The sequence below is a fragment of the Protopterus annectens genome, chromosome 2.part0 (genome assembly GCF_019279795.1).
Source record: "Protopterus annectens isolate FY-2018-M chromosome 2.part0, PAN1.0, whole genome shotgun sequence".
Classification (NCBI taxonomy): Eukaryota; Metazoa; Chordata; order Ceratodontiformes; family Protopteridae; genus Protopterus; species Protopterus annectens.
The window spans coordinates 1,673,871,685-1,673,890,409 of NC_056728.1; the positions used below are offsets into that span (position 1 = coordinate 1,673,871,685).

Consider the following 18,725-nt stretch of genomic DNA (forward strand, 5'->3'; position numbering starts at 1 on the left):
AAGATCCTTCTAAAGGTGATAGGGTGGAATGAAGTTGGAGCTATAGCAACAGGCTGGACAGCTGCACTCCTTGGTTTACTACTGAGACGTGATGGTCAGAATGCAAGTGCAGCTTTATATTTAAGCAACTGTTCATAGAAGAAATAGGACTGCTCATCTTTATGTAGGTGATGAAACGCAACACTAGACAGATGAACTCTAGCTTGTATAATAAAAATCTAGTTCCACAAATATATATCTGAAATCAGATTAAAAAAAGACATCAGTAATCTCTGACTACAGCAAACATGCAATAGATGACAGAAATCTCTTCTTTTATAAAAACAGTAACAAAATAAGAATTTCTCACCAGCTGACACCTCTGAAGAAGTGGTTTGAAATCCAAATGGATGAGACAGACCCACAGCTTCTTTCTGTTGAGCAAAGAAGAATTTCTGAGAAAACAACGTGCATGATCATAAACTACAACCACCCGTGATCTGTACCCGTTATTCAACATCTCAGTACGTATTACAGTCATCACCACAGCTCCGGGTACCTGCATCTGCTATTTTTAACATCTGCCCTCTGACAGCCACTGATTCTATCCCAAACAAGTCTAAAACTCTGGAAAATAACACACCTGACTACTTACCTTACTGGTTTAACCTTGAGCAGGATTCTCTTTCCTGGAAGCCTCCTCTTGACAAAAAAGAAGTTATGTACTTACCATAATGTTCCATGTGAGTTGTTTATCTCGCCTTTATTCTCACTGATGGGTTCGGAGCCGATCCTCGGCTCCGACACAGCCTATAGCAAAGCTCAAGGTTTGCCAGTAGCTAGAGACCAAGTCCCTTATCCCACAATGCACTGCTGGAATTACCTCAGATCTTGTTTGCTGCGAGTAACAGTATATATATATATATATATATATATATATATATATATATATATATATATATATATATATGGGTTCATGTCAATCCATCGACGGTTCAAAACAACGAAAGTCAGTACTGCGAAACGAAAGCATCGACCGTTGAAAACATTGACAATACAGTCACGTTAAGTAAAGTAGAGTAAAGTCACAAAAACAAGTGCTAACATCGGTCCTGCAAGGGGGAAGTAAAGGATATGATATTGCGGAGTTTATTATGGGTACAGTATCATATCATATCCTTTACTTCCCCCTTGCAGGACCCATGTTAGCACTTGTTTTTGTGACTTTACTCAACGTGACTGTTTTGTCGATGTTTTCAACGGTCGATGCTTTCGTTTCGCAGTACTGACTTTCGTTGTTTTGAACCGTCGATGGACTGACATGAACCCATATATATATATATATATATATATATATATATATATATATATATATATATATGGGTCTACTTCTAATGACCGAAACGCCGATTCGCCGACAGTGAAATCACCGACGCCAGAAAACTGACAACACACAAACCCGACAACGCGAAACACCGAACACCATAACACCGACACACTACACGTAAACAACACAGTACACTACAACACATATCCACTAGCCCTAACCCAAACCCTAACCCTAAGGTCCGACACTACCGCACACTCTCCTACCTGCACCCTAACCTAACTCACTTACACACCCGAACCCCAAGCTCCGACACTACCGCACTCTCCCTACCTGCACCCTAACCCTAACTCACTTACACACCGAACCCCAAGCTCCGACACTACCGCACACTCACCTATCACACACCTAACCCTACATCCCTGAGTATTGCACACTTACCTGTCCGCTCCCTACTCCTAAATCCCTCACTATCGCATACTTACCAGGTCGCTTACACATTCCCTTGTCGGTCTTCCGTCTGTCGGGATTCGGTGTCGGTCAACTGCGTTGTCGGTCGCTTTGTGTCGGTGATTTCACTGTCGGCTGAATCTGCGTTCGTCATTAGAAGTAGACCCATATATATATATATATATATATATATATATATATATATATATATATATATATATATACACACACACACACGCACACATACATACCCTTTTATTTATTTCAGCCAAGAACACTTCCCGAAGGGGAAGAAGAAATATTGAATAACCAGAATGGTACTAGCCTCTAAGTCAACAGCCAGCCAGGAGGGGGACGGAGGGAGAGACGTGAGAATAAAGGTGAGATAAACAACTCACATGGAACGTTATGGTAAGTACATAACTTCTATATGTGAAGTTGTTAAATCTCGCCGTTTATTCTCACTAATGGGTAGCGTTCCTAGCAACCTCAATCTTGGGTGGCTCATGGAAGTATGTTCTTCAGTACCGTGGAACCAAAGGAAGACCTGTCCCCTGAAGCCTTATCTACTTTGTAATGCGTGATAAAGTTATGAGGCTTAGACCAAGTGGCTGCAGCGCAAATATTGTCAAGGGGCAATTTAGCTTGAAAAGCAGAAGACGTACAGACGGCTCTGGTAGAATGAGCCTTAGGTTTGTATGTTAATGGCATGCCCGCACACAAGGATATACAATCGGATAACCATTTAGATAAGGATGTTTTAGCCACTGGATTGCCTTTTCTGGCTTCTGAGAAGGATACAAAAAGTTGATATGATTTTCTAATATCCTTAGTTTTGTCAAGAAAAAATCTGAGCTGTCTGTGTACATCAAGTTTGTGCAGCATGTATTCCAATTTGCTAGAGTGGTTGGGAAAAAAAGACTGGCAGCTCAATGACCTGATTGATATTTGATTAAGAACAAAATGTGGGGTTTGTTCTGAGAGATACTCTATATCTGCATGGAAAATCATGTAAGGTGGTCTGATAGATAATGCTTGAAGTTTTGACACTCTGCGGGCAGAAGTAATGGCCACAAGAAAAATAGTTTTCCAGGATAAATATTTGAGATCAGAAGATGATGCTGGTTCAAAAGGGGGAAGAATAATTTGAGACAGCATAAAGTTTAAATTCCAGGGAGAATAGGGAATTTTGATAGGAGGTCTCATGTGAAAAACGCCTTTAAGAAAAGTCTTAGATAATTTACGGCCCATAACATTTGAGCCACCAAACCCAAGGTGAAAATTTGAGATGGCAGCTAAATGGACTTGAACTGTAGCAGCTGCTGCTCCTTCCTTAAAAATCTTAGTCAAGAATTCTAAAATAGATGATAGCAGAGCTTGGAAAGGGTCAATTTTCTGCATGTTGGCCCAAATTGGGAACCTTTTCCATTTATTGCCATATATTTTACTGGTAGATGGCTTGTGAGAAGACAAGAGAATTTGTTTTGGATCTTCTGAAATTGAATGAAGCCTGGCAATTAGGGGAAGTGGATTAGCCAAGCAGTCAGTTTCAGGGACTGCAGTGAAGGATGGAGGTCCCCTGACAGGTGCGTCAGAAGGTCCGGAACTGGGTCCAGGATCCATGGATCTTCCAACAGATGACGGCGGAGAAACGGGAACCAAATCTGTCGAGGCCAGTACGGGGCTATGGGAATAACAGTCCTTCCCAGCAATTCTGATTTCTGTAAAAATCTGGGTATCAATGGGAAGGGTGGAAGTGCATAAAGGAGACCCGGGGGCCAATCGTGTAAAAGTGCATCTCTCGGGGGATGACCGGGAGGTGGTATTAGGGCAAAGTAGCTTCTGCTTTTGAATTGATGTGGCTGGCAAAGAGGTTGCAGGAAGGTTGGCCCCATTTGCGGAAAATCAGCTCCGCAACCTGTTGTTTGAGAGCCAACTCGTGAGGGAGCAATATCGCCCTGCTTAGCTTGTCCGCTATCATGCTGGATTTCCCCGGGATGTGTGTTGCTAACAGAAAACGCTGGGATGACACAGCCCATTGCCAGACCCTGAAGGCGTCTCGACAAAGGGGGTAAGACTTTGTTCCGCCTTGCTTGTTCAAGTACCAGACTACTGACAAGTTGTCCGTCTGAATTGCAATAGTTCCTAGAGGGAAAGAGTCCTGAAAGTACTGCAACGCCAGAAGTACCACTCTCAATTCTTGAACATTAATGTGCAGATGTGATTCATGATCTGTACATGTGCCTTGGGCAGTCTTTCCCTGAAAATGCCCCCCCCCACCACCCCATCAGGGAAGCGTCCATGTCACAGTGACTACTGGGGAGGGGGGACAAAGGGTCTTCCGATTGTGACATGAAGAGACAACGTCAACCACCACCGAAGGTCTCTCTTGCAAGAATCTGTGATGAGAATCATGTGGTGCATCGGTAGTTTCTGATACGACCATTGAGTAAACAGGAGCCATTGAAGAATTTGCATATGCATCCTTACGAGTGGTATAGCCAGGATTGCTGCCACCATTAAACCTAGTACCTTCAAGACCTCTGCTGCTGTAGCTTTGTTCTTTGACACCAGTGAGCTGACGTGTTGGCGAAGAAGTGAGACTCTTTCGATAGGAAGACGTACAGTGGTAGTTGAGGTATCTAACTCTGCTCCTATTAAAACGGTATGCTGCGATGGCGATAAGGCAGACTTTTCGAAGTTGATTGTAATGCCTAATTGATGGCAGAGTGTCAGAGTGCATTGTGTTGCCTGAGTCAGTTGATGCATGGTGGTAGCAGCGAGGAGCCAATCGTCTAGGTATGGAATCACCTGGAATCCTAGACGTCTCAGGTGAGCCGTGACCACTGCCATGCATTTGATGAACACTCTGGGGGCTGTAGTGAGACCAAAGGGCAGGGCTCGAAAGTGGTAATGACTGGCTCCCAGCCGGAAATGCAGATGATCTCTGGAGCATCTGTTCATTTTTATGTGATAGTATGCGTCCTTGAGATCTATGGAGCACATCCAATCGCCTTTCCCTAGGAAGGGAAGAATGGACTGAAGCATGACCATTCAGAACTTCTCTTTCTTTACGAACTGGTTGAGTTTGCTGAGGTCCAAGATAGGGCTCCAGTCCCCTGTTTTCTTTGGTACCAAAGAGAATCTTGAGAAAGTTCCGAATCCAAGTTGGTCTGCTGGGACTGGTTGGATGATTTTTTTTTTCTAGCAATCTGTGGACCTCTACGATTGCTTGTTCCCTCAGATTGGGTGGAACATCTGGGATTCTGTTTACAGGAATGGGAGGGGAAGAGAATGGTATGAAAAATCCTCTGGAAATGATGTTTTGTACCCATGTATCTGATGTTATGTTTAGCCAGGCTTCTGGGTACAAAGACAAGTGACCCCCGACTGCCTCCAGAGCCGAACAGTCAGGCCCCCTTTCAGGGGCGCTGGTAGGGTTGACCGGAGAACTGACCCCGTCACCCTGTTGCTGCGGACCCTCTCTGCCGCGGGGGCAGCATCTTCCTTTATAACCCCCTCCTCTGCCTCTAGAAGGGGTTTCTCCATGTGTGTCCTGAAAGGCTCGCTGTGCTTTTCGGAACCACATTTTTCCCTCCCCTAGGGCCCTTGGGGTAGGGCTGAGTAAGGGTAACGGACTCCAACGGCAGATAAGGTCTTGCCTTCCTGCTCACACCTGGTTAAAGTTTCCTTTACTTTAGGCCCAAACAGTGATGAGCCATCGAATGGGGTGTTGATAAAGAAAGACTTAAAGAGTTCCGCAAAGGAACAGAGACACATCCAGGCTTGTCTTCGAAGAGCAATGCCCGAACTAGCAGCTCTACTCGAACCATCAGCTGCATAGGGTATGAGACGCATGGACGAGTTTACCACTGAGTTAAGGGTAGTGAGCTGGGTGTTGACTTTGTCGGCCACCCCTGCAGCTACAGTAACCTGGAGAGACTTCACCTGATGATGTGATGTACACAAAGTGCTATGGAACACATTTAACCTCCAATGCGTTCAGCTCCAAGGAAGAAAACATGGAACTGGTTCAGCGGCAAACAACTCTAGGCAATAAACAAGCATTTACTGTAAGAAGACCTAGTCTTTAATGGAATAGCAAATGTGGTTTTGTACATAAGAGGACTTGAAATAATGACATCTTCCTAACAGTTACAAGTTTTTTATCAGACAAATTTCAGTCTGCTAAGTAACAGACAGGCAAGCATGTTAACAATGAAAATTAAGATTCCAAGTAATACAAATGTTCTGCATCAGAAAATGAGAACAAACGTGCCCTCTTGAAGATACGAGTCATATCTTACAGCTATTTAAGATTTGTTAATTACACCTGCATGTTCACAAGCTGTGGAGGAAAGGGATGCTTTTCTGAATACACTGCAAACCATTTCTACTTTGTTGAATAGGTTTACCTATTATAAGGCCTACTAATGGCCTCTGCCATCTCTGAAATACCATCTGGGAGACAAAGCAGGATAAAAACACAAACCATCATGGAACAAAATGTTCTTTGTCACTGTCAGGAAAAGGAGGCCCTTAGATGCATACTCTTATTGGCTACCATGAGACAATCAGAACAAAGTGTGGTCTTTTTACTCAAATTATGCAATTACAAGAGAATAATGGAATGGTAGAGAGAAGTATGTCAGCTAAAAGAAATTACTCTGACTTAAGCTAACAGGAAAATTGCTACTATTAGCAATGGTTCACAAAGGCAAACAAGTAACTCAGAGTTGAAAAAACAGATAATGCTCACGTAAATGCATGGTGGGATTTTTCAGTACACTAAAATAAAAGCTGGGATAACGTGGCCATATTTTTTCTCAATGGGACTGAATTCCTAATCCCAATATGTGTGCCTGGATGCGTGTGGGGCTTCCTCTTCATGCCTCCTATTTTAACGGGTCTACATTAGATCATTGAAACGGCAGAATTTCGAATGATCTAATATCGAACCCAATATTGCAAATGCTGAAAACAGTGAAGCTGCAAAAAAACAAATTGTTTCCTAGGGAAAGAATTTGGTTGGCCGTTGTGGCTTCGCTGTTTTCAGCGATGCGGTGGAAAGTTACGGGTTGGGTTAAGGTAAGTGTGTGATTGTGTGGACATTCGGGTTAGGATGCGGGTCAGGTAAGTGTGCGATTGTGACAGAATTTGGGGTTAGGGGCGGGTTAAGTGAGTTACGGTTAGGGTGCGGGTGAGTGTGCGATAGTGACGGACCTTAGGGTTAGGGTCTGGGTTAAGGTAAGTGCATAGATAGTGTATGTGCAGTATAGTGTAGGGTTAGATGTAACTTTTAAATGTATGTGTGTAGATTGCTGATTTTTAGTGTGCTTGTGTGTTTCTTGGAACAGCAAATTTTTTCCCTGGGAAAGAATTTGCTGTTTTGAGGTTTCGATATTGTTAGGATTCGGGTTTTGCAGTTCGATGTTATGGCATTCGAAATTCTGCCGTTTCGATGATCTGATCTAGACCCTATTTTAACAGTCCATCTTAGAATAGGTTAAATCGTTCAATGCCAGCTTTTCATCTTTTCAGTACTGGTATACCATAAAAAATCAAATGAAAAAAAAAATAAAGAACTCCAAACTAGTTGGCTCCTCTGCAGTACCAAAGAATCTAACTTTTATGGATGGAGTTGTTGATCCAGGTATGGACTGCCAAATCCCACATGACCCATCAACTTCAAGGTAGAGGACATACTCAATATAAGCAACAGTTGACAAATTTGTTTCTTAAAAAAATGATATGCATAGAGATCAAGCAAAATGAACACTGCGAACAATACAATTGTGTAAGGTGCATAACAAACCTTTGAGGTGGTGGTGGGGGGTCACTGTAATAGTAAATCTAATATTTGAATTTATCCAGTGCCTGTTACCTATATGGCTCAGGAAAGCATCCTTTAAGAATAAACAGTTATATGCAAAGTATACTCAATTACCTTTAGGGGGTGTATGGAGGATAGCATCATTTATGTGGTGACCTTTCCTTGAAAACTTAATACACCACTTTGTGTGAAGAGGGTCACTGTAACAGTAAATCATAACATCTGAGTAGATTTCCACACAGTCCATTGTTAAATGTGGAAGGTGGACACTGAAAGAATTCCCACAGCAGAGCTGTGCTAAAATTTGCCTTAACACTAGACTGTTTCCCAACATGAAGTGCTTTGCAAAGTTATGAACAGTACTCCATACAGCAACTTCTAAAATATCCTTTGCAAAACCATTTTAAAATAAGCTGTTGTTGCCCTAGTATAATATACATCCTACAAAGTTTTACTTTATTTGAGCTTGTCAACCACTTAAGACATAATATGTTTACTGACAAGCAAACATACTTATTTTTTTCCTCGAATATTACCTGTGCTGAAAATGGATAGCTAACTATCACATACAAAAGATGATCTTCTTCACTTGGCAGTTTGGATAAAAGAATGGCAAACAGATGGATTAATTCACAGTTACTGTGGAAACAGCATTTGGTAGGAAGGAAGAGTTGGATTTTATTCTGAAAAAAACTGTATACAGTAGCTTACATGAGAGAGCTTTTAATTCTGAAATTCTTCTCCCACAGCTGACAGTCACTAGAAAGTACTTCTCATGAGATGTATCCTGTGTCTGCTGGTTCCAAAGGAGAAAAATCAGCTTCTCCAGAACAAAGTTCAAATGCAAAGGTGGAAAAACGTGCTTTCTTGAAGCAATAAATGCAGGACTACATTTTACAAAGGCCCTGACTTGATGGGTTTGACTCAAAATGTGGATATGCTGGGATACAAGCAAAAACCGCAAAAGAATCAAAGGTGACAGATAAATAAATCAAGTGTGACAGGATTAACAGTCTATGCAATCCAAGCCTCTCAGGCATACTTCACGTGTACCTCATTATGAGGAACGTTTTTCATTTTGAGCCTTAAAAAGTCCTTATTCTTCATTTTTCCATAATTAAAGAGTCTGTCACACATTTAGTGTTAAGAATTATTTTAACGGATACTCATAGTAAATGATACTGAATCATTAATTCCTCAAACAACTTTTTATTGATATAAATTAGCACATTGCAAGTATCCTGTGAGCTTATTAGTTGAAGTTATTAGTAAGCTGTTAAGTGTGCCACATTATGAGAGGTAGTGTTCTACATTCTGGAGACAGAAGATTGATAGCCATGCTCTCAGGACCAGAAAGTTCAAAGAATATAGATACTATTCTGCAGTCCAAGACACAGATCTCTGCAGTTTCTGTAGTTAAGATTTTGTCATATTTGGTCTTCTGGCATCCTTTAAGTTGTTAAGGACTTTGTTGGAAAATGAATCACTACTAGGAAATAAAATAACTTCAGGTCGACAGACGGGTATGTATTACACTGCCTTGCTGACATGTCCATTAGGACTTATATAAAGGCAATGGCAAAAAAATGACCTGATTCATTAACAGAGAAAGTCATGGCTAATTATCTAAAAAGGGTGGTATTAAATACTGTGCTTGTCTTACGTTGCTTTAACGAGTACTTTCTGAATCAGTGGAAATGAGGGGAAGTCATCCAGTAAAGCCCGAGTCCATGGTAGGAAAAATCATTGAGCCTTTACAAGGTCTAGTAAATAACAAGCAAGCAAACATTTTGGAAATGAACACTGAGATGTATTGCAAACAAGCCCACTTCTAGAAGATCCCATAACTGTACAATTTCCAGAAAAAAATGTGAATCCATACTAAATTCATAAGTTATTTTCTTGCTCAAATACTCTGCCAAATGATTCTGTGAACCTAAAGAATGCACTGTTGACGCCTGAAAGTTTTTAAAGCCCAATTCCAAATTCTTAAAGCTGGTTTCCCCTTGTCTGTTTATTATAGCACACTGATGTTGTGCCATCTATACAGAAATACGAATGGGCTGGAAAATGTCCTGAAAGACTGCTAATGCTATGCAGACTGCTTTGAAGTTAAGAAGAAGAGAATTTTGTTATTGTTGTTGAGACTTGATGCCCTGAACAAATATTATTTTTATTTGTTTATTTAATTGCTTATTTATTCAGTCTGTTGAGCAGGAAGACTATTTAAAAAGAACTCTGTTTTAAAGCCTGTGCTTGTGGCATACAGGGATAAAAAGCCATGATTACAACTCAGGTGAACTGAGTCTAACTTGCAGCATGGGCAGCAATGACAGAGACTATGCTGGTTAAAACGAGGCCCATCATGATGCAGGGAACCACTGCAGGGAAGACGGGGATATGGTTGCCAAAGCTGTGACAGTAGCCCTTACTGGTGCATGCTGGAGGAGCACACACACATGGTCAAAGGGGCTCAAGTGTTCTTGCAATGACATTTCACCACTAGGAATACAGTTAAGCCATAAATGAAAATGCTCTCTTTGTGGTGAAGTTGCAAGTACACAATGCACCCTCATGGATGCCTGGATGACACCCCCTTTAGACAGCATGGTGTGTGATCAAGGAACATACTGATAATTATCAGGCACAGGTGCAACAACAATACAAAAAAAAAAAAGGTTTGGTCATAATACGAAGTAAAAACAACAATAACGTCATCAAGTATTCCATTTAAAAAGATTAAGTTTGGTTGAAAGATGACGTAAAAACACAAAAAAAATCATAGAACGAGTAACAAAACAAAAATGGCAATACAGATACAGTACTAAGTACAAACAACAAAAATATTTGAAGTAAGAATAACAATGCAGAAGTGGCAAGAAATACCAGACAAGGAAGTTATAAGTAGTCTGTTCAAGAAGGGGAGAAAAATTAGCATGCAAAGGTATTTTAATGCAACAGAATACCAAGCAAAATGTAAAATGAAAGAAAATTTAATACAAGATTAGTTATGGCAAGCTCAGTCATACAGAGGTGTGTGCAGGGAGCTTAGGAATATCTGGCATGAGGAAGGACATGAAAATATTTTTTCATCAAAAATATGAAGGAGTAAATAAGCAGTGAGGGGCTACAGCCGCAAAGCCAACTTTGCAAGAGATGTTTCCTGACAGAAGTCTTAAATGAGATGGAACTTTCACTGGGATATGGATACAATAATCAACAAGTGGAAGTCATCATGTTGATTTCTAGCATGCAGAGGTTTGGTTAAGGATCTGTCTCAGGACTGGACAGAATAGATGAGGTTGTCCCACTGAAAAAGGGGACAAAGAGAGGTAGATGGGATAAAGATGGTGAGGTACTGATGGGGTAACTGTTAAGGATGAATTCTCAGCTTGTTTTCAAGATCAAGCCAGTTATTTAATTTTACCGATAATGCTGCATAGTGAACAGGGGGTTGGAGGTGAATCATGATACTCGATAAAAGGTCAGTTTGAATTTACAGGTTCACAAATTCTTGCTGAGATTATGGACAAAAATTATTCAGACATTCATTCATACTGGTGGGCAATTAAGATGGCTCCTATTAAGGAGATTTTCCCTGTGTATCCTAGGTGAAAACCTTGTGATCACCCATCCAGTCATCCACACAGGTTTTGAAACCTGTTAGGGAAATACTTGGCTTGACATGCAAGGGCAGCCTACTCTAGAAATGGAGGACGGTTAGGTTAGGTACCTATTGTGCCAGCTGTTATATGCCAATGTGAGGAATACAGGTTTAAGGGTCTAGAGCAGGTGTTTCCTTTATCAGTAGTTTTATTTAGGTGAAGGAGTTTAAAGAACATATGGCTGTCTACAGCATGGGAAGCTAAGCAGAGATCACCCCTCAGGAGCCTAGATGAAACTAACTAGAGGGATATGGCTATTAGTTTATCAAAGTGGCTAAGAGTGCTCAGACTCAGAATCACTTTGGTGAGGAAAACTTGAAATATGAAAAGCTCAGCAAGGTGCATACAAAAGGAGGAGTATATTAAATGATAGGCCTATAAAGTGGGACTAAACCTTAAGCTCTTTAGGAAATACCACAAAGCATAAACTGTGCAAAGTAGAAAGATTTCCTAACCACAAAAGAGACATTGTGGTCAAAGGAGAGTCTGATATCAATACAAGTCCTCAAGTCCCCAATGAATGTGTCAGATTTAATTGGAATGTTACCTACATGGTAACTGGTGATGATGCTAGAGTTACTAAAGGAAACAGTGGCATTTAATGGCAGTGAGGATGAACTATGAATGTCAATCACACAATTGTCTGGTCCATCCTTTGCTAGAGAATCTGACCATCACAAAAAGATCAGATAACTGCCTCAGTTTGTAATCATCAGCACACTTGGTTAGACATAGTCCCTTAACATTAGCTTTCATATCAGTAAAGTATATGCCACACAGGAGGGGACCAAGACAAAGCCCTGTGGGATAGCGCTAGTGACATTATTCTGTCTAGCAGACATATTCTTCACCTTAATAATATGCGTTCTACCAGCCAGCCAGTTAGCTATTCAGTAAACAATGCATGAGTTAAAGTTGAATCAGGAGAGTCTGTCTTCAGTGCCAGTACGCATAACAGTGTCAAAGTCTTTGGCAAGGTCAAGGTACATAGCATGGATTGTATGCTGTTTATCTATTATCTCAGTAACTGTTTAGAAGAGGGACTTGACAAGGCTGAGTAGGCATGATCTGCATTTTACAAATCCAAATTAATGTACACTATACAGCCAGATATATGAGGTTGCCTATAATGCTGTTCATTAGTTCAGCAATAATACATTCCATAACCTTGCAAATAACACTAGTGAGACTAACAGGCCTGTAATTCCAAAAGTTAGCAAAGGGACAGTCTTTATGTAAGGGTACCACAACAGCTGTTCTCTGCACCTCGGGAATGTAGCCAGTGGAGATACTCATGCTGAAGAGTGTGGAAGTTCTATCATATAGGCTTCGTTTTAATCTCACCGTCATGCTTGCAGTGGATGGGCACAAATGTCTCAGCACATCTACCTAAGTGGAAGTAAAAGTTAGTGGAGAAGGCAATAGCATATGACCTGTACCATATGTGATTATCACTAAGCTCAGGTGTTATTTTAAATTACTGAGTGCTAATTAGGACCAATTCCAGATTTGTATCACATTGATTATGGCAAGACTTTGGGATTAAGAATAAATACAGATGTTCTTTCTGCAACTGTAAGTGGACCTTAATGCACGATGCACACTGTATCCTAAAACAGAAGAGGGTGCTGCCACAACACTGACACCAATACCTGTAACAACATAAATGCTTACGTCTATAACAGGACAGAAGGTCTCAAGTACAGACATCTTTTTGTTTTGTCTTCTGACATTATCCGAATTAAAATTTGAATCTCAACCATGTCAAAATCTGTTTAGAATATGGCACCACAGTGTCAGCATACGTTTTAGCCAATATGTGAATGGTGCAGGACATGCCTGGCAAAGAAGGGGGACTGTTGACTACTTCATCCCATGGAGACACATACTGGATCCACCTCGAATGACAGCATCAAATAAGCCAGTTACAGAAACAGGAGTATTTTATTTGTGAAATTGACCATCATTCACAGTGAAGGAGAATGTCGTTCAATGCTAAGAACAGTAAGAACGGGATTTTGAACATTAATCTGAGCTACCACCACTCAGGCAGCCAGGACTTCAATTTAACATCTTATCTGAAGAACTGCTTCTTGAGACAGCAATTCACCCCCCCCCCTCCCAATGCGTTACAGGAAAATTAAACCAAGCACCTAGTGTGGGAACAGAATATATAGCCTTCCACTCTTTTTGGAACAGACCTCAAAGGCAACTGTGCCACCTGTTCAGCCACTGACAATGTAATGAGTGCTGTGCTTAGGTTAGTGAAGAGGGATGAGCAGTACACAAGATGTGGTGGTGCTGAGTGCTGTAGTAAAGATTAAGACGTTCTTAACATAAACGAAGAAAAGTGAGCTTGCAGTTACACTCGCATATGATGTTTGCAAAGTGCAAGTCAAATATGTCAGTGGGGTTAGAGATGACACCATTAAAGCAGCATATGGTTCATAAACATTTGTCAGCTGAAGTGGCAAAAGGGAGTGAGGTGCAAAGGGCTTTTTTCCCCTCACATTTAGTTTAAGGACATAATTCTCAATCCCTCTCTGAATGGAAATACTTTTTTGAGGGGTACTTTGACATGTGAGACAAGATTAGGATGAGTAATAAATTAGTGGTGTATCATACTGTAAGTAATCTGCAGACTAAAAGGATTTTAGCACATCATTTATGAAAGTAAATGGTAGGGGACTGTGGACAGAACACTGAGATACTCCAAGATGGACAGCCTGTAGAAGCTAACTCATTAACTACAGAACCATTTGACAGTGTATAGAGCAAGGTGTATTTTCAATAACCTAAAGACCAAAACCCTATGAATGACCATGAAAAATGCATTTGGCAGTCAGAGGGAAATTGTATCAATGCAGCACTTTACATTTCAGAGTTTATGAAAGATATACTTAATATGGTTTTAGATATGCCTAAAACCATATTTAACACTTGAGCAGAGGTGGTTTTCAATCAAGTGAAATATTAACTAGTTCTGGATGTATTTCTCAAAGATCTTTGAGAGAGTTGGAAAGGCCAATACTGAACTACAATGCTCTGGGTCAATGAACAGCATGTCTTTATAAATAATTTGTATATAGCCACAGGGGCTATGCCTTCTTTTATTTATTTATTTTTTACATAAAGAAACATCTTTATTACATTATCACTTAAGACATAGGCATTTTCTAGTAAATGCTTTTTTGGCAGCCACCACAATTAGACTCGGCAAGGCTTTACTATGTCTAGACAATTCCGATTCTGCATCACAGCTCAGAAAAATCATTTCCTTAGTTACACCAACTTGCTCAGCCAGTATCTCTGATACAGGTCTATATCAACATATCGAACGCTGAATGCAATTTAATCGAACTGAAATGTTCTAAAATCTCAAAAGAGTGAACTGACGGAACATCGATTTCTTTCCCATGGAAAGAAATCGGTGTTCTGTGCAAAAAAAAAAAATTATATTTTATATACTAAAAGAAGTGGAGGGGGGGCTTTGCCCCCCACACACCCCCAACATGAGGGGCTGTGCCCCCCACACGTCCCCTACTTAAATATACCAATTCCGAGACCGCACCACAGTGGAGGAAATAGCAAACTCCGATGATGGCCCACCGATTTCTTTCCCTGAGTAAGAAATCGATGTTCCGTCATTTTGCTATTCTGAGATTTCAAACATTTCAGTTCGATGAAATTAAATTTGGTGTTTTCAACATTCAAAATGCTGATAGGAACCCCTCTGATACAGCTGTCTGCAGGGAATCTTTAAAGTCTGTCTACTCATTACACTCCCAAAAAATATGTTCTCAATTACCTTTTTCTTCCCCATCACACCTACATTTGCTGTCTACCTGATGAAAAATTCTCTGGAGTCCACTTGAAGTATAAAATGTCTATGTAAACATTTCCAAGCAAAAATGCTAAATATTCTAGATTCTGTTCCACATTTGGGAGACAAAGATATATCCCCATTGTTTCTTTGTGAATTGTTTCTCCAATATCTTTCTTCTCAATCCTTTCTAACCTCCTCAGATTGATTCTTATAGTTATGTTCTACTTATTCCATTTTTTAACACCAGCTTCTGTTCTAGATTTTACTAGAAACTCTACCACTGCTGGCCTTTCATTTAGGACCCCCTGTTTCTTTCTCTTTGCCTATACTCGGACATCAGTCATTGATAGGGAAGGCAATTTCTATTCTGCAGCCCAAATAAATTCTTGGCATCTTCCTATTCTATTACCTTTCCCTCTCTAGTTATTTGGTCCCAATAACCTGGCTCCTTTGCCAGTTTTCTACAATAAATTCTAGCCCTCTCTTGTCTATTTTCTGTATCCCTAATTGTAGTAAACCCTATTAGCAGAATCTCCTTTCACCATTCCCGTACTGGCTTAGTTCTTGGAATACTTTCTGCTACTTTATGAATATAATATTCTGTAGGATTGCTGTTATTCTCCTTTAAGGTCTGCATCTAAAATCCCAGTCTCCTTGTTTCTTGAATTGTACGTTTCTGCTTTTGCTATGCATAGCAGCCTTAACTCTGTAGCTCTGAATTACCCCTTCAAATCGGGTAATCCCAATCTGCCTTGTTCTACTGAAAAAATCTACTTAACTAACTTGACTATTGCCATCTTACCCTTCAAGATAAAATCCTTCAGCACTTTATTAATTGCTATCCACAACTTTGCCTCTGGTTTATAAAAATATGCCTAACTTGTGTATGAGAATAAAGGGACTAAAAGTGTCTTCGTTGCTTGTATCTTACTATCCATATCCATATAACAGAACTTCCAATTTTTCAGTTTTGTACTAGCTTTTGTTTAGTCTCTTCTCACATATCAGTATCTGCCACACCAGAATATTTTTTAATCCATACTCCTAAATGCTTCATTTTATCATGTCCCCAAAAATACGGACACTGCTGAACTAGCTTCTGTGTGGGTACATAACTTAGCGCTATTGCCTTTGTTTTAGCTTCATTAATTTTGTATCCTGAGAATTTCAAACTGCCTCAAAATGTTCCACAACACTGTAATGTCCCCTTCTGGTTTTATCAGGTATTAAATAATATCTGAAAATACAGCCAACTTTTCTTGACTGCCATACCAATTACATCCTTGAATTTCTGAGTCCCTTATTTTCTCTGCAATAGTTCTAAATATAATGGAAATAACAAAGGGAAAGAGGATACCCTCGTCTAGTTCCTCTGTTCAAGTAGAAACTATCAGATAAGAACCCACCCACTTTAATTTTCACCTTTGATCACTCAAATGTCCTCCTAATCAACCTTATAATTTTATCAGGGAATGCAAATTCTTCCATTGCCCTATTCATAAAATCCAAGCCAACTCTACTGAATACTTTCTCTGAATCAAGACCCCCCCCCCCCCACAACAACAGTGGTATTTTCTTACATTCTGCTTCTCTCTGGATCATATCATCAATGTTCTGTTAATGCTGTTGAATGTTTGCCACCCCTCCACAAAGCCACATTGATCCATATCTATCAATTTTGGCATTGGTTTTGCCATTCAGTGGGATAATCCTGAACCTAGGTTCATTGACCCTGACCCAGAAATGGCAGCCCTGAAGCCACAGCTCAGAGGTTTGGTCTGCTTCAAGAATGTCGCAGTCTATGAGACCAAGGTATGAGCTGGAATTGAGAACACCATCGGATCCTATCCTGAAGGAGAGGATACAGCAGGCTTGAGTACCTCAGGTCCAAACAGGCTGAGGGAGGAGGCAGTCCTAGACCAGAAGGGATAAGAATGAACTGCATCTGGGTGTGCAAAGAGGACCTCATCAGCTGCTCCTAGTCTGACACTTTGAAACTGCCCATTGACCTCAATGACTAAGCAGACAAAGCCATTGATGGAGGCTTGGCGGGGTCAGTTAGAGGACAAGGAACCCGTCTACTAGATCCCAGCAAGACAGACTAGGAACCAAAGCAAGGAAGGAGAAGACTCCGGTGTCATCTCGAGAGATGTGGATGGGGTGAAGGGAGAAGCTAACTGACCTGACAGAACCTCTTTTACCAAGGAAGGACTCATTAAGCTAAGTGCCTGAAATGGAGCCTTGCTAGTAGTCAGCAATGAGGGGAATTGGCTAAGAGCACTTGGAGCCAACACCAGTGCCGAGACAGCCAGGACACCCAAAGACCATGGGACCTTTGTGTCTGGCAAGCATGAAGAAGGATCAGGCACAGAGACAGAGAAGGATTACAATTCCCCTTGGAGGTCTTGGAGTCCTTGGAAAAGCAGTGTTTCCCAGATTCAACTTTCTGTGCCAAAGTAGAACCAACACTAGCTGGAAGAAGGATCTTAAAGACTAACTTCATCTATCTCCCATTAACTGTTTAGGACATGAACCCCTCACAGACAGAAAAGGGGGAAATTGAGGTGGGCAGCCTCCCAAACCGTAAAACATCTTGAACACATCTTCAGAATGCCCACAAGAAACATTTTTTAAAACCCTTATCCATGATAAGGCAGTCCAACACACTACACTTAGTAAAACACAATACTAAAACTCTACAACTAAAGAAAACAGAACAAATTCAAAAAGGTAGGAAAACCTGCTACTACCCGTACACGGTAGGATAACTGCCTAAACCTGCATCTACCTAACCTAACACCTAAACTAAACCTATCCTAAACACATCTAAAAAAGGTAAGCAAGAAAACATCAGAAAAAAAAAACATAAGCCTACAGAACACTAACAAAAAGATACACTTTCGCAGAGCCATGGCACAAGCTGCTGACAGGAATGACAGCAAATTAGGTGTGTGGGAAGGGTGGATGAGGAGTGGGCAACTGTGGATAAGGAAGGAAGAGTTCAGCAAGTTGAAGTCTGAAGGAGATGGTCAACATCAGATCCAATAATCCATAGGTTGAAGCCAGACGGAGACGACAACATCGGATCTAAAGCTATGTACTTACCATAATGAAAAATCATGTTGCATCATCAAGGGTATTCCTGACCTTGGGTCCAAATAAGGTGGGCTCATGGGAAGGGGCTTTTAGAAAGACATCTTACAGCTTTCCACAAAATCACAGACACATCCAGGCATGGCAGAGAATAATAAGACCAGTATCTGCTGCTCTCTCTGGGTCATCCACCGCATTTAACAACAGACATATGGACATGCTGGTAATTCACTGCATGGTGGTCATCTGTGATTCCAATAACCTACATGACTCCAACATCATGGTAGCTGAAAGGGATTTTAACAGCTCCTTTGTCAAATCTCTCTCCAGTCTGGTCAAGTGAGTTATGTAGTTCAACACCTGCAAGGGAATGGCCACTGATGCATACACACAATCCCTAAATCTGACCAGAACTGTAGAGTCTCTATATGGAGGGGGACAGAAGCATTCAACCCAGACAGTTCTTTTTTAGTGTGCGCCGCCACCACAACAGCATCCACATCAGGCCCCTTACTCCAAAGTACCCTGTCCTTCAGGGAGAATAAAATGTAT

The 18,725-nt window shown here is 40.9% G+C and overlaps 1 protein-coding gene across 1 annotated transcript in view; it reads right to left on the reverse strand.

Moving 5' to 3' along the window:
* Nucleotides 1-18,725, reverse strand: part of VPS13D (vacuolar protein sorting 13 homolog D) — a 3,321,573-nt gene that overhangs the window by 2,635,828 nt on the left and 667,020 nt on the right. The window contains exon 15 of the mRNA XM_044060428.1: nucleotides 350-413. Within this exon, the coding sequence (XP_043916363.1) occupies nucleotides 350-413 (64 nt within the window). The remainder of the gene's footprint in view (nucleotides 1-349; nucleotides 414-18,725) is intronic.